The sequence below is a fragment of the Rhinatrema bivittatum genome, chromosome 2 (genome assembly GCF_901001135.1).
Source record: "Rhinatrema bivittatum chromosome 2, aRhiBiv1.1, whole genome shotgun sequence".
Taxonomy (NCBI): Eukaryota; Metazoa; Chordata; class Amphibia; order Gymnophiona; family Rhinatrematidae; genus Rhinatrema; species Rhinatrema bivittatum.
The window spans coordinates 765,171,902-765,198,057 of record NC_042616.1 but is presented as its reverse complement, the minus strand read 5'-3'; the positions used below and the strand labels follow the sequence as shown (position 1 = coordinate 765,198,057).

Below are 26,156 nucleotides of genomic sequence, written 5' to 3'. Positions count from 1 at the left end.
CTCCCGCTGGAGCCCGGTCTCGGAGGAATTTTTCCTCAGCCTGCCGTTTGACCCAGGAAGCCAGAGACAGCTTGCCATGGTGGCTCTGCCAGGAAAACTTGAGTCGCGGGGTTTCGTTGGAAACTCCGTCGTGGACGGTGGTTACCACGGATGCCAGTCTGCTCGGTTGGGGAGCAGTCTGTCTCGGTCGAGCGGTTCAGGGAACATGGTCGGCTCGGGAGGCGTCGTGGTCCATCAATCGGTTGGAAACTCAAGCGGTGCGATTAGCTCTGGTGAAGTTCCTCCCGCTTCTCCGCGGGCGTTCCGTCAGGATTCTGTCGGACAATGCGACCACGGTGGCTTATATCAATCGTCAGGGGGAAACCCGGAGTCAGCCGGTAGCGGCAGAAGCTCGGTCGTTGATGATATGGGCGGAGGCCCATTTGAGCAGTATCGCGGCTTCCCACATAGCCGGGGTGGAAAATGTCCAGGCGGATTTTCTCAGTCGGCATTGGTTAGATCCCGGGGAGTGGGAGCTCGCGGAGGACGCCTTCAGGCTCCTTTGCGATCGGTGGGGCACACCGGCGGTGGACCTGATGGCCACGTTCCGCAATGCAAAGGCTCCTCGATTTTTCTCTCGTCGACGGGAGACGTTGGCGGAAGGAGTGGATGCACTGGTAGTTCAGTGGCCGAGGGATGTGTTACTTTACGTGTTTCCTCCGTGGCCGCTTATCAGACGGGTGCTGCGTCGCATAGAGCAGCATCCGGCGGAGGTGATCGTGGTGGCTCCAGAATGGCCAAGAAGGCCCTGGTTCGCGGATCTGGTGAATCTAGCGGTCGAGGGGCCACTTCGGTTTCCGTTTCTGCCGGATCTCCTACATCAGGGGCCCGTTTGTTTCGACCTGGTGCATCGCTTTTGTCTAGCGGCATGGCTTTTGAGAGGCAGCGGTTGAGCTCTAAAGGATACGCGGCTTCCGTGGTGTCCACGCTGTTGCATTCCCGAAAGAAGTCTACGTCTTTGGCGTACGTGCGCGTGTGGCGACTGTTTGAGACTTGGTGTGTGCTTCGCGGCACAGCACCTACCCGGGCGACTATTCCGGATATTCTGCTGTTTCTCCAGGAGGGGTTGGCTAAGGGCCTGTCCTGTAGTACTTGCGGGTGCAAGTGGCAGCGCTAGGATCTTTTCGGGGGCGGGTGCACGGAGTTTCGGTGGCGCAGCATCCGGATGTGGTGCGTTTCCTTCGGGGGGCAAAACAGTTACGCCCTCCGTTTCGTCCTCCGTGTCCGTCTTGGAATTTGAATGTGGTTCTTAAAGCGCTTGTGTAAGGCACCGTTTGAGCCTCTGCGGACACGTCACTCTTAAGGACTTGACGCTCAAGGTGGTATTTTTGGTGGCTATGGCATCGGCGCGGCGGATTTCTGAGCTGCAGGCTCTGTCGTGTCGAGAGCCTTTTCTGAGGATTTCGGATTCGGGAGTCCTCCTTGCGAACTGTGCCGTCTTTTCTACCAAAGGTGGTTTCGGCCTTTCACGTCAATCAGACGGTGGAGTTGCCATCGTTTGGTCAGGGACAGTCTTCGGATCCATTAGCTAGGGACCTGCGGAAGCTGGATGTTCAGCGCGTCTTGTTACACTATTTGGAGATTACTAATGTGTTCAGGGTCTCCGATCATCTGTTCGTCCTCCATGGTGGTCCCCGGCGAGGTAAAGCGGCTTCCAAGACTACAATTGCTCGTTGGTTTGAAGGAAACCATTCGCTCAGCATATCTGTTGGCGGGGAGAAACCGTTGCCGGTGGGACTGAAAGCCCACTCAACTCGCGCCCAGGCTACATCCTGGGCGGAATGCCAACATATTCCTACAGAGGAGATCTGTAGGGCGGCCACTTGGAAGTCAGTCCATACTTTTGCCCGGCACTATCGTTTGGATGTGAAGGCGCCAGGGCCGTCGGGGTTTGGAGAAGGGGTGCTTAGAGCAGGCCTCTCCGGCTCCCACCCTCAGTAAGGGAAGCTCTGGTACATCCCAGGAGTCTGGACTGATCCTGGTACGTACAGGGAAAAGAAAATTAGGTTCTTACCTTTTGCTAATTTTCGTTCCTGTAGTACCGAGGATCAGTCAGAGTCCCGCCCAGTATTGCGATTGTCTGCCGGGAGAGGATGTGTGCTCTGTGTGCTGTTTTCTGGAATATGTTTTGTTTGTTGGTTACCTCGAGTTCGGTACCCAGTTGGGTGGAGTTAAGCTTCAGTTTGGCTTAGTTTGGAGGTAATCTTCAGTGTTCTTTGGGTTATTTGTTGCGGGTTCTCCTGCTACTTTGACATTCAGTAATACTGCCAGACTGTAGGTGGCACCAGCCTATATGTAGGCGGAGTTTTTGTTTATAAACTTCTGTCTCCATCTGCTAGAGGGGGGGGCAAAACCCAGGAGTCTGGACTGATCCTCGGTACTACAGGAACGAAAATTAGCAAAAGGTAAGAACCTAATTTTCTTTTCATAATATAAAAAAAAAAGTTCCAACCAGCTGATTTCATGAAAGGGCATCTCTTAGGGATTAAAACCTTGTGTTTCAGCCCATCGGCCTGCTTGGTATCTCTCTAAAAAGTTTCTTTGGCTTATGGCAGGAGCTGGTTTGGGGTTACCCTGAGAGAAAGTCAAATCGGTTGGCCATGCAAGTGGAGGGCAAAGGTCACACTAGTTCTATGCCACCAATTTCAGCATAGTTAATGAGTTCCAGAAGAGACCCAAAGAACAATGTGCTTTTTGTTTCTTTTCTGTGGTCCTATAGTTTCCTTCTGCTCGATGGGAACTGTTCCGTAGTGGGGCAACCATGAGCCTGCATTCACAGCCGCCACCACCACCACCACCACCACCGTCACCATGTTTAGCCCTTCCTCCCTCTTTCCACATAACCCAGCCTTCACAGCAAGCCATTCTTGGTCAGGAGCCACAGACCGCAGCTTGCGCCCCGGATCTGGCCATAGGGTGTCGTCATTGTGCAGCGGCTGAGCTTTTCCTCCCCTTCCTATCCCCCTCCCAGCAGGGGCTGTGTCCGCAGCATTGCCAGCTGGTCCCAGAGAGCAGAAGATGCTGGACTCGGGATCAACCTAGGTCTTCAATATGGCAGCGCTTGCTGGCAGGCCCCAAGAATGCGCTCTTTTTTTTTTTTTTTTTTTTTTTTTTTTAATTTTCACATAGTTAAAATAAATAAATAATGGGAGTAATTTTTTTTTTCTCTTTTCCTACCAGCTTTCTCCCAGGTCTTCCATAGATTTACTAAAATCTAGTTGAGGCAAGCCTCAAAAACTCCCTCATAAATGTGCTAGCACTGGCTCATGCTGTATTAGTTTCAGGTACCAGTGATACTGTGCTGCTCAAGCATGTCCTTATGTCTCCTAGTCTCCCCTCCATCTTCCTGGCATACCACCCTGGTTTTTCTCATTTGTTCTAGGTGGAGTGTCTTTTTTTTTTTTTTTTTTTGTATTACTCCCCTCCCTCCTGCCTTTCACTACTCCTCCTTTTCCTCTTCCCCCCTCTACCAGCCACATTGGCCTCAACAGCAACTTCTCATATTCTTGAGGGCTGGGGCTGATAATAATGATGGGGAGGTCCATATTCAGAAGCATTTAGCCAGATAACTTTGAACCTATCCAGCTAAATGAATGCTTAGGTACTTATCTGGCTAAACTGTAGCCAAATAACTTTCCCTGTATGTACCAGGATCAGTCCAGACACCTGGGTTGTGACTCCGCACCAGCAGATGGAGACAGAGCAAGACTTGCCGGGCTCCCTACATATAGTAAGGCGCCACCCACAGCTCCTCAGTCTTTCTCTGTCTCCAGCAGATGGGGCAGGTTCACCCACAGTCTCTGATGGTCCCTGGGTAGTTGGCTAAGCTAGTCAGGGATTTTTTGTTTGGTTTAAAAAAAAAAAAAAAAAAAGGGAAGAAAACAAACAACAAGAGAAGTAGGAAAACTTCGCCCTCGTCCTGAGAGCCTCCCAAGGGGGTTGCAAGTTTCTGAGGGGACCATCCCCCCCTGCTTGAGGCCGCTGCTGAGGGTTGAGGACCCGGCCTGTCTCTGGCAGCAGCATCGGGGGTGACACCGGGGAGCCCGGTTCACTCACCCCCGCTGGAGCAGAAGGATCAGGACCAGGTTCAGCGGCAAGTACAAAAATAAACCAGTGTTTACTTTTTTTTGTGGTTTCTGCCGGCTCGCCGTCCTCGCTGTCTGCCGTTTCGCCGTTCGCGAGCAGAGCTGAGTTCTTTTTTTTCTTTAACTTGCTTCTTTCTTAGTCGGTGCCGGGACGGTGCGGCGCATGCCGAGGGGGGCTTCGTGCCGCACGTGCGGCGCGCGAGGGAGTTTGTTCCAATTGCATGTCGGGCGGCGAGGGGCCGTCCGAGGTCGGTCGGGGGGCACCGATCTCGGCCGGCGCGATCGCTGGCCGCGCGCTGGACCTGACGGAGAAGGCAGGGCTGAGCCTTTCCCGCTTAGCGTTGGGAACGGCGGCCATTTTGGATACCGTAAGAGAAGCCACGCGGAGGGCCGCGGAAGATGGCGGCTTGCTTCCGGCGCTGTCTCCACAGCAGCGGGCCCCCGGGGGAGGAGACCCCCGAGGGGGGCTGCTTCGCCGGCGGATCGGAGCCAGGACGAGGCCTCCCTCGGATTCGGACGGCCTCCTTTTCTTCAGACTTTGCAGTCCTTTTACAGAAGGATTTTAAAAGTATAAAAGATCAAAGAGGAAAAGAGGTAGGTTCATCGGCTAAAGGGGGTTCGGCTCTACGGTCGGTCGGAAACCCCGGGAAGAGGTGAGCGGGGGAGGGTCTCCGGAGACCCGCGGACCCGCCTAGAGAGTGGCGCCCTGTACGGGGGGGCTCCCAGGATACTGACTCCGAGTCGGCCTCATCGGAGGACGGCAGACCCGGATGTAGGGGCCCCAGGGGAAGAAGGAGCGCCCGCTGAAGAGGATACGGTCCACCCTGGGACCAGCAAGGGGACTCCAGAGGTGGAAGGTGACGACCCCAAAGTGGTGTGCTTGTTCCGGAAGGAGGAAGCTGGTGCCGCTTATCCCAGCTATCCTGCGGGAGGTGGGGGTGGATGCTCCCACCCACACAGTCCCGAGAAGGATGCCAAGATGAACCCGGTCCTGTTGGGCCTTACGGGCCCGGCAGTGGGCTTTCCCGTTCCATTTCTCTGCTTCTGATATTCTCTTCCGGGAATGGGATACCCCGGAATTGGGCCTGAAGGTGAGTAAGGCTATGGATAAGCTGTATCCATTGCTGGATGACGCGCTGGAACTCCTTCGTCTTCCTAGAGTGGACGCAGCGGGTGTCGGTGGTCACGAACTGGTCGACGATACCAGTCACAGGAGCCACGGCGCTCAAGGATATCAGGATAGGAGAAACTGGAGGCCCAACTCCAAGAAAGTGTTTGAAGCTTCGGCTCTGGGGGTCTGTGCGGCTATTTGTAGTAATTTTGCTCCAGATAAATTATGTGGTATTATGACCATGCTACTGAATATATAAGCTAAGTTAGTTGGATATGTTTATCTGGCTAACTAGCTGAGCCGCCCAGCAGCTGAATATGGGACCTCTCTGGCTCTTGCTTTCTTGCCCAACTCTGCTTGTTGTGAGCTCTCTGTAAATTGTCTGCCCTAGACCTGAGAAGCCAGTGATTCGCGCTTCGCTCGCCTCAGGCTTGCTTTTCATTTCCAGCTCGGGATTGGTAATAGGCCATGGGGAGGAGGAGGCGGTATGCGGCAGGTTCGAAAGCTGTGTTCAATGTTATCAGAGTCTTGCTATCAGGCACAGGAATATGCCCACAGGTTTCAGCTGTGCAGAAAGAACGCTTGTGAGAGAACACGGAATGCTGGACAGGCAAACTCTGCGGGTGGCAGACGGGACAACGGAGAGAAGTTGTGTGGAGGAGGTGGGGTGGGGAAAGAGTTGATCCTAATCCATAATAGGAGCATTGTTTCTGAATAAAATGAAGCCACCCTGTTGTATGTGAGTCTGCAGCTTTAAGGGCAGATGTGTGAAAGAATGCTTCCATAGATTACTGTAAGACTATTACTCCAAGGGAACCTTGTGATCGCTCGCAAATGCAGAGGCCAATGCAGTAAGGTGCGAGCAGCCAGCACACAGTTCAACCCTCAGCTGTGCGCCGCATCTTTTTGTGCACAACCTTTACTGCAAGGAGTTCTGCGCAAAACAGTGTGTGTTTACATTAACGCCCTCGCATAGAAATAGCATGCTAATGATGGCATTAGCTATTACCTCATCCCCAGTGCTTTGTGCACATAAACCATGTTTCTGTACATAAAAATATGATTTCTGCACATACTGTAAATCATGTTTGGTACACTAAGACTTTTTCTTTGCGCACGTTTTCCAGTTTAGCATACAATTGGCTTACTGCATCGGAAGTTAAAGAAAACAATTATCCTGTGCATTAAGAAACTGTGCTGAATTTCAGAACGCAGTTTTTACATCTCAGCTTTCCATGTCAACCCCAGAGGTTGTAAAATAGCATGAGGTTTAGAAATCAGTCCTCTTGATGTATTTTAATGTGGAACAGTGGACAGGGAAGAACTCTGCTTCGATGTCACTGTAGAATTTCAGGATTACAATGACTTCAGAAATGAAATTCCTCCTCCCCCCAGCAGTGTTTCCAGATGTACAGCCGCTCATGTGTTGGTTTGCAGCACTGTTCCTTAAAGAAGCCTGTGTGTGACAGGTCCCCTGTGAGAAGGGTTGGCAGGTACACATCGCTGCAGGCACGTGTACACCCATTCATCCCAGCAAATACTTGCGAGGGAAGTGACCGCTGTATGCAACTTTCTGCATGTTTGTACAGTAATAAAACTTTATTCCTAAAATGTCTGCGTAAGCGAGGGATGACCTCTTAAGTTTTCCTTGAGGAATTATTATTCTTTTTGTTTTTCCTTCTAAATCCACAATGCCAAGCTTTGGGCATTTTGTTTTGTTTTAGAGATTTCCTTTTACACATGCAAGTAGACAGAGCTTCACTCAGCAGGGACATCAGTCAGTCCGAAGCAAACCACATGTCCTGACAAAAGTCAGCAAGATAGTATTTAAGGTGGGGCTGAGGAGGGAATGACATGACAGTGATCCCTGTAGTTGGGTTTCAGGGGACACGTTGCACCAAGATCCTAACCCCACCAAGGTTTGAGGTTTAGCTGCAATGGGTGGAGTTAGGATGAGGACTGATCGGGAGAGGAGGGGGAGAAACCTTAGTAGCCATGAACAAAAGACGGTGGTACCTCACTTTTAGACCCCCACATCCAGTTATAAATGAGTGTGAGCAGGTCTGGTGCCAGTTCTGACTGAGCCAGAAGTCCAAGTATAAAGGAAGGCCTCGGGGGAAAAAAATGGGGCATGAATGTAGACAATTCAGTTTATTGAAATGGCTGCCTATAGTCGCCCTTGTTTTAACTGGTGTTGATCAGAAGTGTTCTGCAATTGGAACTTGAATTTTTTGTGTCTGTAAATTTCTGTCAATTTATAAACTGTTTCCTTGCTTTCATTGACTAGAAAACCTGCAGGCCTGGTTCAGAGAGATTTCAAAGCAGATAATGTCTCTAAATTATGACGATTCCACAGCAGCAGGCAGGAAAACTGTGCAACTAATACAAGCACTAGAAGAGGTAAGGCAAAGGAAAGGGGTAGTGTTATTTCAGTTTTAGGTATTTGCTCCATCTCAGACCCTTTGTAGAGCCGGATGATTTTAGAACAATTGACCAGACCTTTGTTTTAACAACAATTAGCTATTGCAGCTCCTTAGACATAGGTTTATGTAAAATGCTGGTAATTGCTAAAATTCTAAAATATGAGCACATTACTCCAACCGTGCAGAGTTTGCACTGGTTACCAGTGCCCCAGTGGATACAATTTAAGATTTTTATGTTAATTGTAAAATCATATCAGGAAAATTTCCCCAGTTATTTGTCAGAGTTCCAAGGGAACCTTGGGATCCCTTGCAAATAGAGAGGCCAATGCAGCAAGGTATGCGCAGCACAGCACACAGTTTAACCCTCAGTTGTGTGCGCACATTTTTCTTTGTGAGAAAAACCAAGGAGCCGCGGATACACTCACATTGAATAAAATTTCTTTCCAAGGCATCGGTCTTGTTTTTGTTTGTTTTTCTCACATCCGTGGCTTCTCTAGACCAACTACCGCTTTGCTTTTGGAATCCTACATTTTCTTGTGTACATACTTTACTGCCGATGCATGCAACAAGGAGTTTTGCACAAAACAATATGCATTTAAGAAATATGTTCCTACGTGTATTATTAAGATCATTCTCATAACATCTCCTTGAAGTACCTAATGTGCGAGAGGCCCATCTGTAAGAAGTGCGTTTTAAATCGTTGCAATTTCAATTATTGGCCTCAAACTATGGAATGACCTACCAGATGACCTTAAGATCATTTCTGATCTTAAGGTTTTCAAAAAAGGTTGAAGGCTCTGTTTGTTTAAAAAAGCCTGTCCAACTGTAGTGATTTGATTTTACTCATGATTTTATTGTGATTTTCTCAGTTTAATGACATTTTGATTTTCATGTTGAAGTAATATTGTGGAATTATGTTTTTATGTTTGAATTGTATTTACCCCGCTTAACATGTTTCATTATAGGAAGATTATAAATGCTGTAAATAAATAAAATAAACTCCTGGCCCACAGCGTTAACGCACGGCATTAGCTTGTGGGCATGTTAGCTATGATTGCTGAACTCGCATGTATTACTAGCCTAGATGCAGGCTGGTTATTTTTTCCCAATAGTTTTAAGAGGCAATTTTTGGTGAGCTGCCTAGTGATGAGATAGATGGATACTTTTCAGAAAGGAAGCAATCCTGGGTTTCTTGTACCATCTTTTCTGCTGATACAGCCTGGAAAATATGCCTATTTATTAGGACATTTAATATAAGCACATATATTCCCTTCACTCCCCTCCCCCAAACTCAGCAGGCTTACAGAAATGCCCATTATTTGAGCAATTAAATATAGCTATTTAATAAAATTAAAATAGGTGGCTTGTTTAGCCACTAGGCACTGGTCAGTTTTCAAGACCTCGGTAGTGAGGTAGCAAGATCATTTGGAAAATTTGCCACTTAGTGGACAGATTTTATTAAATAGCTATATTTAATTGCTCAAATAATGGGCATTTCTGTAAGCCTGTATTTATTTGTTTGAAAGATGTATTACCTTCTTGTCAACCATTCTAGGTGGTTTACAAAGTAACAAAATTACATATAAAACAAAACAAGTTAAAACAAACAAACAAACCATGGGACCAACCTGTCTGAAGCAGTGAACTGTAGTGTAGTTATCAGCATAATGTCAAGATCTTATATGAGCCAGATGTGAGAAATAAATTCCCTGTTATTTGCGTGACTATGCAGGTTCAAGAGTTTCACCAGTTGGAATCCAATCTGCAAGTGTGTCAGTTTCTTGCTGACACTCGGAAGTTTCTGCATCAGATGATCCGCACCATTAACATTTAAGGAGGAGGTCTTGATCACCATGCAAATAATTGGAGACCTCTCCTATGCTTGGCAGTTGATTGACAGGTTTAGATTGTTTTATTATTTAGCATTATCAACCTAAGACCAGTTTGAATTGATAGGGAATTGCTGTGTGCTATATACCAAGTCCTGAGTTATTTCTGAAAACGACATATGGCCCCCAACTGTGAATGTGAGTGATCAGACAGTGCACGGTGCAGCATCTGAACTGAGGCACAGGAAGATAAAGGGACTTGTGCGATTTCAAGGTTCCACTCAAAGGGGAACCTTGAAGACGCATCACTGGACTTTTCAATATTAATTCAGTTCTCTGACTAAGCTGCATTTTGAACACTGGCTTCTCTCAAATGTTGTTTATTTTCTGGTGTTGAAGAGTCCAGAAATATGAAGAAGTAAATCATTGCCTAGCCAAAGTAAATGGCAGCAAGGATGCATAGGAGAGGGGTGACATCTATTAGCCTTTTGATCTCTGTCTCCATCTGTTGGACGGAGGGCATGTCCTATTTATCTGAACTGGTCTGACTGGGACTAAAGGAAAGGAACCATCAGGTAAGACCTAATTACAAAATATGCTTTAGAACGAAGACCATTGATTATTTTAGTAGCCACCCTCTGGGCCAACTCAGACTGATTTTTATGCTTTTGAAGATGAGGTCTCACCAGGGACTTATACCAGGGAAATATTGCCTCCTTTTTTCTGCAGGACCGTTCCTCTCCTTATGCAGCCAAGCATTCTTTCTGGCTTTTGTCATTGACTGTTTGCCACTGAAGATCATCATATACGATTATCCACAGATCCCACCCTTCTTTTCTGCTTGGAAGATTTTCTTCTCTTATGCTGCTGCACCTCTCCTTTGGTTTTTTTTGCATCTTAAATGCCTTACTACTCGGCAATTTTTTAGCATTAAATCTTAGCTGCCAGACCCTTTCATGTTTTCTTATACCTTCCTCGCTGTTTCTTCTACTGCTGATTTTGGTACCATCTACAAAAAGGCAAACATTTCCTGACGAGGCCTTTCACAATGTCGCTCACAAAAATGTAGAAAAACAGCTGATTCCAAGGACTGATCCCTGCGGCAACACCAATTACTAACGCCCCTCTCCACGGAGTGAACTTCTTTTTCCCACTATTAATTCTCGCCACCCAGTCAGTTACTGTAGGACCCATCCAAGGGAACTCAATTTACATATAAGTCACTTATGTGGGAACCATGTTAGATTACCGTAAGTATCTCATGCTGTGGTTACTTAGAAAAGTAATCCGCTTACTGGGAGTGAGTTTTTACAGCCTGGTTGTCAATGTGCATTAGCATTGCTATACAAGGCAAATCATTTACAAGTGCATTTTCTAAAGATCTTCTGGGTCTAGGGTCATTCTCAAGGCCACACAGCGAGTGCTGGAGAGGACAGCCTGACCTGATTCTTGGGTTGTTCAGTTCTATTCCCTACTACAAGGCTACACTTGTCTGCCCTGACTTCTTGCTGCTGCAGGTATGCAGATCTTTTGTATCAGAAATGGATCAGAGAATTAAACATGAATCACTTTCATCCACTTCAAATCAGGCCAAGAGGAAGAGAACAGCCACCAGCAGAAAAACATGTACATACTGTCATGGTTTCTTCAGCTGTTTTGTTTTTTTCTTCCATTGCACACCGAAACCAAGTAGAAGGGCCTCTCTCCTGTCTAGCACTCTTAGGCACCTCTTAGCTCCTCCTTTTCTCTCATGAAGCAGAATCGAGACCATGCTGAGATCTGCAAGCAACCACTGGGGAAATTGAGCTCCCTTCTTCTGCTTCTTTGGCCTTATAAGACTCTACCAGAGTTTGGCCTAGGCAACTCTCTCATTTCCTAGCATGTAGCCAGATGGATTCAGGACCCAATAGGTTTTTCTCCCCATGCAAGCAGATGGAGACGGAGTTAGGTTTCAAAGCTAACATCACCCTAGTTCCCTTGTACGTACCGGATCAGTCCGGGACTCCTGGGTTCATTCATCCATGCCAGCAGGCGGAGACAGAGAAAGTAAAACTGACACTGTTTTATATAGTCTGATGCCCCCTGCAGTTCCTCAGTATTTCTCTGTCTCCAGCAGTGGACTGATGCTTGAACCCTGCAGTTTGGTCCAGTATTTTTTGAACCCAGCTACACTAACTGCACTTACCACATCCTCTGGCAACAAATTCCAGAGCTTTATTGTGCATTGCGTGAAAAAGAATTTTCTCCAATTAGTCTTAAATGTGCTACTTGCTAACTTCATGGAATGCCCCCTAGTCCTTCTATTATTCGAAAGTGTAAATAAGTCACATCTACTCGTTCAAGACCTCTCATGATCTTAAAGATCTCTATCATATCTCCCCTCAGCCGTCTCTTCTCCAAGCTGAATAGCCCTAACCTCTTCAGCCTTTCCTCATAGGGAGCTGTTCCATCCCCTTTATCATTTTGGTTGCCCTTCTCTGTACCTTCTCCATCGCAACTATATCTTTTTGAGATGCGGCGACCAGAATTGTACACAGTATTCAAGGTGTGGTCTCACCATGGAGCGATATAGAGGCATTATGACATATTTTCCGTTTTATTAACCATTCCCTTCCTAATAATTCCTAACATTCTGTTTGCTTTTTTGACTGCTGCAACACACTGAGCCAATGATTTTAAAGTATTATCCACTATGATGCCTATGTCTTTTCCTGGGTGGTAGCTCCTAATATGGAACCTAACATCGTGTACCTACTGCAAGGGTTATTTTTTCCCTATATGCAACACCTTGCACTTGTCTACAATAAATTTCATCTGCCATTTGGTTGCCCAATCTTCCAGTCTTGCAAGGTCCTCCTGTAATGTATCACAGTCTGCTTGTGATTTAACTACTCTGAATAATTTTGTATCATCCGCAATTTGATAACCTCACTCGTCGTATTCCTTTCCAGATCATTTATATATATATTGAAAAGCACCGGTCCAAGTACAGATCCCTGAGGCACTCCACTGTTTACCCTTTTCCACTGAGAAAATTGACCATTTTAATCCTACTCTGTTTCCTGTCTTTTAACCAGTTTGTAATCCACAAAAGGACATCGCCTCCTATCCCATGGACTTTTTAGTTTTCGTTAGAAGCCTCTCATGAGGGACTTTGTCAAATGCCTTCTGAAAATCCAAATACACTACATCTACCGGTTCACCTTTATCCACATGTTTATTAACCCCTTTCAAAAAAATGAAGCAGATTTGTTAGGCAAGACTTCCCCTTGGGTAAATCCGTGTTGACTGTGTTCCATTAAATCATGTCTTTCTATATGCTCTACGATTTTGATCTTGAGAATAGTTTCCACTATTTTTCCCGGCACTGAAGTTAGGCTCACTGTTTTATAGTTACCCGGATTGCCCCTGGAGCCTTTTTTAAATATTGGGGTTACATTGGCCACCCTCCAGTCTTCAGGTACAATGGATGATTTTAATGATAGGTTACAAATTTTAACTAATAGATCAGAAATTTCATTTTTGAGTTCCTTCATTACCCTAGGATGCATACCATCTGGTCCAGGTGATTTGCTACTCTTTAGTTTGTCAATCTGGCCTACTACATCTTCCAGGTTCACAGTGATTTCCTTCAGTTCATCTGACTCATCACCCCTGAAATCCATCTCCGGAACTGGTATCTCTCCAACATCCTCATTAGTAAACATGGAGGCAAAGAATTCATTTAGTCTTTCTACAATGGCCTTATGTTCCCTAAGAGCCCCTTTAACCCCTCTGTCATCTAATGATCCAACCAACTCCCTCACAGGTTTTTTGCTTTGGATATATTTTAAAAAGTTTTTATTATGAGTTTTTGCCTCTATGGCCAACTTCATTTCAAATTCTCTCTTCGCCTGTCTTATCAATGTTTTACACTTACCTTGACAATGCTTATGTTTTATCCTATTTTCTTCAGATGGATCCTTCTTCCAATTTTTGAAGGATGTTTTTTTTGGCTAAAATAGCCTTTCACCTCACCTTTTAACCATGACTGTAATTGTTTTGCCTTCTTTCCCCCTTTCTTAATGCGTGGAATACATATGGACTGCGCCTCTAGGATTGTATTTTTAAACAATGTCCAAGCCTGTTGAACACTTTTAACCATTGCAGCTGCACCTTTCAGTTTTTTTCTAACTATTTTCCTCATTTTATCAAAGTTTCCCTTTTGAAAGTTTAGTGTTAGGGCTGCAAATTTACTTATTGTCCCCCTTCCAGTTATTAGTTTAAATTTTATCATGTTATGATCACTGTTGCCAAGTGGCCCCACCACTGTTTCCTCTCTCACCAAATCCTGTGTTCCACTAAGAATTAAATCTAAAATAGCTCCCTCTCTTGTTGGTTCCTGAACCAATTGCTCCATGAAGCAGTCATTTATTACATCCAGGAACTTTATGTCTCTAGCAAGTCCTGATGTTACATTTACCCAGTCAATATTGCGATCCTGGATGTCTTTTAGCGTGGTGCCGCCAGTGACCGGGATAGTTGTCCTTTTTGTGACCGCGGACACCGATGCATCAACACTGGGCACCTTGAGGAAATCCAAAGATTCTTCTGGGAGTGGGTACAGTTTGTCCATCGCTCTGCCAACCCTGAGGGACCCATCAGGAACATCCCACTCTCTTGACAATAACTGAAGAAGCCTGTGATGAAAAGGAAAAGTTTTCACTGGGGGACGAAGATCCACCAGGACAGGGCCCCCTCTTCCTCCCGGTCACACTGGGCCCTGCAGGCTCTTGTGGGGCCTCAATATCTAGTTCTTCGAGGACTTGAGGAATGAGCAGATCCAGTTCGTTCCTCTGAAAGAGCCGTAAAACATGCGGGTCATCCCATTCCAGTAGTGGGATCGGATCATCAAAGTCCAGATCAGGATGCTGAGGGAGGAAGGGGTCTGGGTTGGCCGGATGGGAGACCACTCGCACCCGAGAGGGTCCCGGAGGGGTTCCTGGTGGTTGTGTGTGACCCTGCTCCTGGTAACTGTGTGGTCACTAACCCTGGGAGCACAGGAGGATCACAGGAGGATCAGGTACCTGGGAGAGATCTGGCAAATCCCCACTCCCTTGAAACCTGGGGATTTTTGGAGGAGAAGGAGCTGCTGTATCCTGAGAGCCTTGCTAAGTAAGCATTATGCATAAGCAAAATGAACTCGGTAGAAAATGGTCCTTGGGGGGCAGCAGGAGGGACCACATTCAAATGCCCCGCTGTTAAGTTAGTATCGGGTGGGCTCGCCGGCATCAGAATCGGTGGAGGAGGTGAAGATCCGGAGTCGTCAATCAAATCGGGAGGTGTAGGAGCAGGCAGCTCTGAATTCAAGATGGCCGCCATTCCCTCTTCAGAAAGGGACGGAGCCGACCTCTCCAAGGGCGGGCACGCAGAAGCGCGCAAAAGCGAACGTCCCCCTGGCCTCGAGGATCCCTCCCACCTAGCGCAGAGGCCCTCGCGGGAGAGCCACCCAGGCTCCCCGCAGGCTGCACATCACGTCGGACGCGGCATGGGAGAGTGAGGGGAAAAACGAGGCAAACAACTCTCTCGAAGGCTGTCAACAGCAGTAATCCACAAGGTATGTAAGTTAGGGAGACAGAGGAATGCCGCCTCTCTGTCTCATCGGCCCTGAGGAAGCAATGTCTCAGGGCGGGCTGCTGTGGGGAAGGAGAGGTTGGAGCCTCCAACGTGCACCCAGTGACAGCTCTTAAAATGCTGAAAGAAAAAAATACATAAGAACTTACCCCCAATGCACAGACAGGGAGGGAACAATAGAAAACTTTCCCTAGCAAGTTCTGCCTGCAAGTCTCAGAGATGATTGGGAGTAGAATAATAAATCAACCTTTTTTATTTATTTATTTATTTTTTAAGTTGATCCATATTGAAAAAGTAAGAAAATAGACTCAAAGTCTAGCAAAAAGTACTGGGGATCCGTAGGTGCTACCTGCCATCTGCTGGAGTCAGAGAAATACTGGAGGGACACAGAGGGTGCTCCACCCTAATAGGGGCCGTCCTTACAGTTTTTGCTCTGACTCCATCTGCTGGAAGGGGGACAACAACCCACTGACTGGACTGATCCGGGTATGTACAGGGAAATTGATTTTAAACATCCAAGACCCTGGTGGCCTTCACTGAATTAGATTTCTTCCTGTTGAAGGGAGGAACTCAACTGACTGGGGCATTGTGGCTGAGAAGTCCATCTGCATTATAATATCTAGTAGGAAGCAGAACTGAGATTGGCTCTTTGTCCTCCAAGGTTTTCACTGACAGGCTCTGATGGTACAAAATACAGAGAGCGCTTTGACCTGATGTGTTAAGTCACATGTTAATTTTCCTTCAGGAAGCATTACAGCTGGGGATCATGCTATTTTTGCTATAATTCCAAGCCTGAAAATTCAGCAGGTATTTCTGGCACCTACATTTATTTATTTATTTATTTATTAGCTTTTATATACCGCCGCTCATCAGAGATATCACGTCTGTGTACAGAGAACAAAATAGCCTACGCCATAGCGTTATACATAGAACAAGATGGTAATAATTAAACCAGTACATAATACAACTCAAAAAATTAAAAGAAACAACGAGGATTAACTTAGGTACATAATATTAGCAAGGTACATGGTAGTAGCAAAGTATTACTAGTGTATAAACAACTTAGGATGTTGATAACGCAAAAACTTAAGACAGAATTAAGTGTAATGATGATAACTTGAAAAGGCCAGAAAAACTGGGGGAGAAGGGCAGTGTGAAAGAGAGTATAAGAATTAGGAAAGCAACGCTAAGACTTGCGTTACATTTTAGGAGAGGCGTAAGAGAAGAAGTGATAAAGCATCAATATTAGCCAGGTGGCAAAGATGTATAGGAAAAGCGATTAATATAATAGCTCTAGTGTTACAGAGAGAGAAAAGAAGAAGATAAAGGGGAGAGAGGGAACAAATAAATAAAAAATAAACTTCTCAGGGAGTCCCTCAAGGATCCTCCTTATCCCCCACCCTCTTCAATATTTATCTTTTACCGCTCTGCCAGCTCCTCTCCAAACTAAAATTAACCCATTACATCTATGCTGATGATGTCCAAATATTCATCCCAATAACAGAATCACTTCAAAAAACACTAGAATTCTGGAACAACTGCCTCCTAGACATCAACAATCTACTCTTGAGCATCAACTTAATTCTTAATCCCAACAAAACGGAATTACTCCTTGTTTCACAGGACAGCAACTATGCAATGTCCAACATACTCCCCACCAGTCAACCTTCTTTCTCCTCTCAAGTCAGAAACCTCGGAGTCATCATGGACAATCAATTAAACCTAAAGAGATTTATTAATAACACCACGAAGGATGGCTTCTTTAAATTACAAGTCCTGAAACGCCTCAGACCCCTCCTCCATTTCCATGACTACCGATCAGTTCTTCAAGCAATCATTTTCTCAAAAATCGACTATTGCAACTCCCTTCTACTAGGCCTTCCAGCCAACACCATAAAACCACTACAAATGCTTCAGAACGCTTCAGCCAGGATTCTGACTAGGTCCAACAAAAGAAACCACATTACCCCCATCCTAAGAAATCTACACTGGCTCCCTATCAAGTTTAGAGTCTCGTATAAAGTTCTCACAATCATTCACAAATCTATACACAAGTTCATTCCACTAGAACTCAACATCCCATTACAACCACATATTACATCCAGACCAACAAGAGCAGCTTATAGAGACACTCTCCTTGCCCCACCTATCAAAACCTCGTTAAATAAACGATCCCTATCTACAGCAGGCCCTGCGCAATGGAACTCTCTACCTCCAGAACTCCGGAAGGAACCTTGCCCAATCACCTTTAAAAAGAGACTCAAAACTTGGCTATTCGAACAAGCTTTTAATACATAACAATTATTGCCCATCAATGTGCTTCTTGTAACAGGACTCCCTATTTACACAGCCAGTTTCCAGTTATAGCATATTATTACCTAATCGTAATCATTGCAATTTACTCCCCAGTTCATTGTTCCAAGTTATCCTACCTGTTCGATGTAACCGCATTCTTATATGCATGTTAATTGTTATATTGTAAATCGAAATGATATGTAACTTTGCTACATGAATTCCGGTATATAAAAATGTTAAATAAATAAATAAATAAATTTATTATGAACGAGAGGGTAGGCAGCTAAAGGCTATGGAGGAGGAAGTTGGGATCATGTGTAAGCTTGAGAGAATAACCATGTCTTAAGTTTTTGTTTGAAGATCTTGGGAGACAGTTCAAGACGTAATTCAGTGGGCATAGAGTTCCATAAAATTGGGCCAGCAAGGGACAAGGCACGGGCTTTAGTGGAGGCATAATTAAATGTTTTGGTGACAGGTTTTGCAGGGTGGCTAGGTATTGATTCTAGTCGATCTGTTCGATATATGTGTGTATATATATATATATATATATATATATATATATATATATATATATATATATATATATATATATATGTATATATATATATATATATATATATATATATATATATATATATATACCCTTTAAGCCGCCGTGTACCACATGTTTGCTTCCTCTGATGTTCCCCCTGTTTTTAAACTAAAAATATTACCACATATTTGTTTGTTTATTTTATTTAAAAACTTTTTTTATACCGGTATTAGAGGGGACATTATACTGGTTTACATTCTAACAAAAGTTGGAAAGTACATAATAACAGGGAAAATAACGGGGAAAGGGAACACGCAAAGTACAGAGTAGAAACAAAGAGCAACTGCAGAAAATTCCTTAGCATAACTTGACTCTCAAACTAACCAAGTATGGGTGGGAAATGGCAAGTAGAGAACAATACATGTGTTAAAACTTAATTACATGGTTGTATATACAAAGTAGTATCATAACTGCATGATCAAAACATAAGGGTAAACATCAAAGGTTGCATGATCATATAGACAGGGTCCGTTGACAGAAAAAGTGACTAGAGGGAGCAAAGGTGGAAGATTAGTCAGGGTAGGCCTGTTTAAACAACCATGTTTTTAGTTTCTTTTTAAATTTGGAAGAGCATGGTTCAAGACGTAGACTTGTGGGCAAGGAATTCCAGCGTGAAGGGCCCGCAATTGAGAGGGCATGATCTCTGATGGAGGAAAGGTGTGCTATTTTCAGGGAGGGCACGAGCAAGGTTCCTTTATTGACTGTTCTTGTGGGCCGATTAGACTGCACAGTTGTGAGAGAAGGTGGCTTTATGTATGATGGTTAATGTTTTGTAGAGGATTCTGGAGGGGATAGGGAGCCAATGCAGGTCTTTAAGAATGGGGGTGATGTGGTCAGTTTTACAGGTATTAGTGGTAATTCTTGCTGTTGCATTTTGAAGCGTTTGCAGCAGTTTTAATGTTGACTGACAGCAGCAGTCGGAAGGTTCACTGTAATTTAATTTTTATCTAGGTTCCAATTTGTGGCCAAAGAAAGTACCAGGGACAGAATCCATTAACTAATCATATTTATTAAACACATTTAAACAAATATTAATATAACAGTTCAATTTTATAACTCTAGCTAAATAAGCACTCTCCCACTGACCAAATTAAACACCCTGCACCACTCCCAGACCCAACAGGCCAGTCAGCTCCCATGGATTTGACCTGAAAGGAGGAAGTGACTTCCTGATTTCTGCTGTACTCCACACTTTTGTGGGAGGTTCCCTTTGTCCCTCAATAGTGTCATCTCTTTATCCCTGCAGGCCAATACACCTGTTGACCCCCTTGCTGTGGCGCAGCCTCTGTTCCTTCTTTTTTTAACTAATGGATTCCGCTGTCCAACGTATCAATCAATCATCCGATTTGAGGCCCTGTTCTCTGCTGGCTAACTTGCCAGCTGAACTCCTTGGGTAAGGGACACCTGTCCAGCATTGCCTTTTGAACTCCACTAGCCAGCACACCAACCAGCTGGACTATGTACTCGTTCAGCCCAGTACAAACTGCTGACAGGCTACAAAATCAGTCCCCTTTAGGACCAGGTTCATTATTAAACCAGTCTGGACTTTACATTCTGGTTAGATTTCTACTGTAAACATAAGATATGCCATACTGTGTCAGACCAAGGGTCCATCAAGCCCAGTATCCTGTTTCCAACAGTGGCCAATTGAAGTTACAAGTACCCGGCAAGTATCCAAACATTAAAAAAATCTCAAGCTACTATTGCTTATTAATTAATAGCAGTTTATGGATTTTTCCTCTAGGAACTTATCCAAACCTTTTTTAAACTCAGTTACACTAACTGCCATAATCACAGCCCCTGGCAATCCATTTCAGAGCTTAACTATGCGTTGAGTGAAAATTTTCTTTGATTTTTTTTTTCTTTCAATAAGCTACTTATGAACTTCATGGAATGCCCCCTAGTCCCTCTATTATCTGAGAGAGTAAATAACCGATTTACAATAACTGTTAAAGTCCTTTCATGATTTTGTAGACCTCTTCATATTTCCCCTCAGTTGTCTCTTCTCCAAACTGAACAGCCTTAACTTCTTTAGCCTTTCCTCATAGGGCAGCCATTCCATGCCCCTTATCATTTTGATCGCCCTTCTCTGCACGTTCCACAGTGCAACTATAGCTTTTTTGAGATGTGGCGACCAGAATTGCACACAGTATTCAAGATGAGGTCTCACCATGGAGTGATACAGAGGCATTATGACATCCATCATTTTATTTGCAATTCCCTTCCTAATAATTCCTAACATTCTGTTTGCTTTTTTTGATCACCACAGCACACTGAGCCGACGATTTTAAAGTATTATCCACTATGATGCCTAGATCTCTTTCCTGGGTGGTAACTCCTAAGGTAGAACCTAACATTGTGTAACTACAGCAAGGGTTATTTTTCCCTAAATGCATCCCTTTGCACTTGTCCATGTTAAATTTCATCTGCCATTTGGAAGCCCTATCTTCCAGTTTCACAAGGTCCTCCTGCAATTTATCACAATCTGCTTGAGATTTAACTAGTCTGCATAATTTTGTATCATCCGCAAATTTGATCACCTCACTCGTCGAACCCCTTTCAGATCATTTACAAATATATTAAAAAGCACTGGTCAAGTATAGATCCCTGAGATACTCCACTTTTTACCTTTTTCATTGTGAAAAAAAGACTATTTAATCTGTTTCCTGTCTTTTAACAAACTTGCAATCCACAAAAAGACATTACCTCCTATCCCATGACTGTTTTTAGTTTTCTTAGAAGCCTTTTATGTGGGACTTTGTCGAACGCCTTCTGAAAATCCAAATACACCACATCTACCGGTTCACCTTTGTACACATGTTTATTCACTCCTTCAAAAAAATGTAGGAGATTTGTGAGTCAATACTGCCCTTGAGTAAATCCATGCTGTCTGTGTCCCATTAAACCATGTCTGTCTAAATGTTTTGTGATTTTATTATTTTTAACAGTTTCCACGATTTTTCCTGGTATAGAAGTCAGGCTCTCACTGGTCTATAGTTTCCCAGATCACCCCTGGACCCTTTTTAAATATTGGGGTTACATTCACCATCTTCTTGTCTTCAGGTACAAAGGATGATTTTAATGATAGATTAGAAATTAATTGAAATAGGTCTGAAATTTCATTTTTTAGTTCTTTCAGAATCCTGGTGTATATACCATCTGGTCCAGGTGATTTACTATTCTTCAGTTTGTCAATCTGGCCTACCTCTTCTTCCAGGTTCACTGTGATTTGGTTCAGTTCATCTGAATTATCACTGTTGAAAACCAACCGGAACAGGTATCTCCCCACATCCTCTTCAGTAAACACTGAAGCAAATAATTTGTTTAATCTTTTCACGATGGCCTTATCTTCCGTAAATGCCCCTTAACCCCTTGGTCATCTAATGATCCAGCCGACTCCCTTGCAGGCTTTCTGCTTCAGATATATTTTTTAAAAGTTTTATTATGAGTTTTTGCCTCTACGGCCAACTTTTTTCAAATTCTCTCTTAGCCTGCCTTATCACTGTCTTAGATTTAACTTGCCATTGCTTATGCTTTATCCTATTTTCTTCTGATGGATCCTTCTTCCAATTTTCAAATGAAGATCTTTTGATTAAAATAGCCTCTTTCACCTCACTGTTTAGCCATGCCAGCAATAGTTTGATCTTCCTTCCACCTTTCTTAATGCATGGAATACATCTGGATTGTGCTTCTAAGATGGTATTTTTTACCAGTGTCCCCGCCTGTTGCAAGCTTTTTACCTTTGTAGCTGTATCTTTCAGGGTTAATTTTTTTTTTTTTTAACTATTTTCCTTATTTTATCAAAGTGTTCCTTTTGAAAGTTTAGTGCTAGAGCCATGGATTTACTTACTGTCCCACTTCCAGTCATTAATTCAAATTTGATCATATTCTAATCACTATTGCCAGGCAGCCCCACCACCATTACCTCTCTCACCAAATCCTGCGCTCCACTGGGAATTAGATCTAAAATTGCTCCCTCTAGCATCGGTTCCTAAACAAATTGCTCCATAAAACTGTCATTTATTCCATCCTGGAACTTTGTCTCTCTGGCATGTCCTGATGATTCACTTACCCAATCAATATTGGGATAATTGAATCTCCCTTTGTTGTTGCACTTCCAATTTGGTTAGCTTCCCTAAATTCTCTTAGCATTTCACTATCAGTCTCACCATCTTGGCCAGGTGGACGGTAGTATACTCCTATCACTATAGTCTTCCCCGACACACAAGGGATTTCTACCCATAAAGATTCAGTTGCACATTTAGTCTCGTGCAGAATCTTTATCCTGTTGGACTCTATGCCATCCCGGACATAAAGCGCCACACCGCCTCCTGGGTGCCCCTCTCTATCATTGCGATATAATTTGTACCCCGGTATAGCACTGTCCCATTGGTTATCCTCTTTCCACCATGTCTCTGAGTTGCCAATTAAGTCTGTCATCATTCTCTGCTATACACTCTAATTGTCCCATCTTACTTCTTAGAATTTAGGCATTAGCTTTCAAACATTTCAAAGGGGGTTTTTTTGTTTGTATTAACATTCTGCTTTTCAGTTGACAGGGATAAATTGGAATCTTTTTTAGCTCAAGTGAGTCTTTAATTATAGGCACTTGGACAACTTTTCTTATTATTGGATCCTCTCTGTTGGGATGTCCTAACTCTAATGCTTCATTAGTATCCTTTGAAGATACGTCCCTCTGAACCATGCGTTGCTGAGCGATTGTCGGCTTTCCTCTTTGATTTAGTTTAAAAGCTGCTCTATCTCCTTTTTTAAGATTAGAGCCAGCAGTCTGGAGTCCATCCCTTCTGAAAAGGTTCCCCAGCTCCTTACAAAACTGAATCCCTCTTCCTTGCACCATCGTCTCATCCACGCATTGAGACTCCGGAGCTCTGCCTGCTTCTGGGTACCTGCGCGTGGAACAGGGAGCATCTCAGAGAATGCTACCCTGGAGGTTCTGGATTTCAGCTTTCTACCTAAGAGCCTAAATTTTGGCTTCCAGAACTTCCCTCCCTCATTTTCCTATGTCATTAGTGCCCACATGTACCACAATAGTCGGCTCCTTCCCAGCACTGTCTAAAAATGTATGTATTTATTTATTTAGGGCTTTTTTATACCGACATTCATGATACCAATCATATCATATCAGTTTACAAGAAACAATGGTGCAATAACAATAACATCAACATGAACAATAGGCAAAAAGTGATAAAAGTTAAAAGTGATAAAAGATAGGATTTTTATCTAGGAGACGCGTGAGGTCCGCTACCTATACACCAGGTAGGCATGTTACCAGGCAATCCTCATGCCCACCAGCTGTATACATTCCTAATAATCAAATCACCAACTATGACTGCTAACTTTAATACTTTCCTCCTGGGCAGTAGCCCTGGGAGACTCGTCCTCTGTGTGACAGGACAATGCACCACCTGGTGAGCAGGTTCTTGCTACAGGTTCATTTCCTGATGCACCAGGTTAATGCTCTCCTATCAGGGCTGCCAGATTGGTTGGAACTTGACTGCTATATCCCTGAAGGTCTCATCTATATTCCTCTCTGTCTGCCTCGGTTCCTCCAGGTCTGCCACGCTAGCCTTCAGAGATCAGACTCGTTCTCTGAGAGACAGGAGCTCTTTGCACCTGGTGCACATGTACAACTTCTCACCGGTGGTAAAAAAAAAAAATCATACATGTGACACTCTATGCAAAAGACTGGGAGGCCCCCCTCTTGCTGCTGGACTGCTGCCTCCATCTTAAATTTGTTCAGTTCCTAGTTAAGTTCAGGTTGCTATTGGAGTAGGAATGCATACAATTAGGGTCCTTTAAATGTATTAGTGTATTCACTATTTATCTGGTAGTAACCTACAAGGGAATGATTAAATTCTTGATAAGGTGTGGGGAATTTCTGAATTTAAGTTAAAAAAGCTGATTTGATTTTTTTTTTTTGTTAGTGTGAAAGTGTCACCTGCCTATAAATTAAAGGATAAGCTAGGGGTGGGTGGGAGAGGGGTGGTAGGAAGGGAAATACAAACACACAAACTCCTGATTTTTGCCTGCCCTCTGACTAGCTATTTAATACAGTCACACAAACACACTAAATAATATACCCCAATAGTTTACTTCTCCCCAAAACTTTTAAGTTCTAAAAATTTCCCAAGCAGTACTTACCGATTCTTTTCCGCCACCAGCAAGCTGATCCTCTCCTCTCAGTGCTCCTGTGGTTCTTCTAAAAAAGTTTGATGTTTGCCTGATCTTATTATTTATTCTTTATTATTTACTATTTCCTATTCAGTGTTTTCATCCTTGTTGCCAGTGGGGGGAGAATGGGAATTTATTGTAAAACATTTGACTAAATGACTAAAAAAGGACCATATCACCCCGATCCTCCAGAATCTCCACTGGCTTCCCATTAAATACAGGATACAGTTCAAAACCAGCATGATGATCCATAAGGCCCTACATAACATATCTCCACTCAACTTAACCTTCCAGCTTCAACTACACACTTCTAAAAGGCCAAGTAGAAGGGCATACCAGAACAGAATGGTCACCCAACCTGCAAAATCCTCCCTGAGGAAACGCGCACTATCAACAGCGGGCCCATCTCTCTGGAACTCTCTACCACCAGAGCTCCGCCTTGAGCCGTGCCATACTACTTTTAAAGTTAAACTCAAAACTTGGCTCTTCCTTCAAGCCTTCCCTGAGAGCTAAGTTCAAGAAGAGCAATAACCCTCCTGTTATTACAACAATAATGTAAAGTTCATTTGCCTTATTTATATTTATTTATTTATTTTATTTAAAATTTTTATATACCGGCATTCATGATACAATCACATCATGCCGGTTTACATAGAACAGGGGTGTACAAAGAACAAATGAGTAACCTATTAGTGAGGAGGAAGCAGTTACAAATAACAAGGTACTTGTATATGTTTTTAAGTTGATCCTAGTTGTATTTTACTCTATAATTGATTAATCGTTTGACTTGTTCCATGTAAACCGCCATCCCGGCGATAGTTATCTTGTTACCTGTGAACCGGAGTGATATGTATTGTATACAGGAACTTCCGGTATATAAAAACCAAAAATAAATAAATAAATAAATAAATGATCATTTCTTCATGTTATCTATTTGCTTCATTGTACATATCATGTGTGTTTTGTTTAATCGCTATACTGTTGTTTTGCGGATGACTCCTGAGTCAATAAAAAAAACTTTAAACACAAAAAAAAAGGTTTGATGTTTAAGAATTAGCAACCTTTTGTGTCTTACCACGTGTCTAATATATGCATATGTATTTCTGTGTATGTATGAATGTAACTCTCCATATATATTTAGATGTGTGGAGAAAAGTTAATAAATGGGGTCCTTGGGGGTTTTGTTTTGTTTTTTAGCAATGGGAAAGTATTTGCACATTGATCTGAACAGTAAGATCAAGTTAGAATGCAACAGCAGCTAAAGATAGGAAGGACAGAGCCCCCAGTTTCTAGCAGCAGATTTTTCAAAATTATGTGGCAAATGTGCAGAATTTTGCATAGTCACACCTCTGACTATCCAAAAAAAGTTAATTTCTTATTGAAAACCATTCATTTTGTTTCTTTTTAAACAATGTTTGAGTTATATACAAATACAAAATTTACCAAGTACAAAAATCAGCTATCAAATAAAGATGTGTTATAAACTTTTAACTGTGAAATGTCACTTTTGTTTTGAAATGAAATACAATGCAACCATCTTTTTATATTTTCTTGAGAATGTCCTTAATTTTATGAGTATATAAGCTTATTTATGCTAAAATGCTCTCTGTATCAGCAGTTTGTCATGCTATTAATTACAAAGAAAAATATTTGTGCTTATATTGGACAAATGGTAATATACGCAAAAAGGGTTTGAATTAACCCAAGTTGAAACTTGTCAGCAGTAGTATAAATCAAGACTTCTATGAATTAAAATTAATACCCACTCTGCCATCTGTGGACACCTGCAGTTGCATACGTCCGAAACATTCATGCCTTTGTAGCTGATGTATGGTTGGCCACATATACAGGTGCAAGAACCTTTTGTATAAAGATGAAATTCTTCTATTGCAGCATCACTTATCCAGAAATTAAAATTATCTTTGGTTTGATAAGGATTTAAGAGATCTTTGAGGAATCAAACATTCTGACTTTTTT

The 26,156-nt window shown here is 43.5% G+C and overlaps 1 protein-coding gene across 1 annotated transcript in view; it reads left to right on the top strand.

The window, feature by feature from the left end:
• The window catches only part of WASHC5 (WASH complex subunit 5), a 205,789-nt gene that overhangs the window by 50,827 nt on the left and 128,806 nt on the right, over window positions 1-26,156 (top strand). The window contains 3 exon segments of the mRNA XM_029592012.1: window positions 7,523-7,635; window positions 9,391-9,489; window positions 9,491-9,558. Of these exon segments, the coding sequence (XP_029447872.1) occupies window positions 7,523-7,635; window positions 9,391-9,489; window positions 9,491-9,558 (280 nt within the window).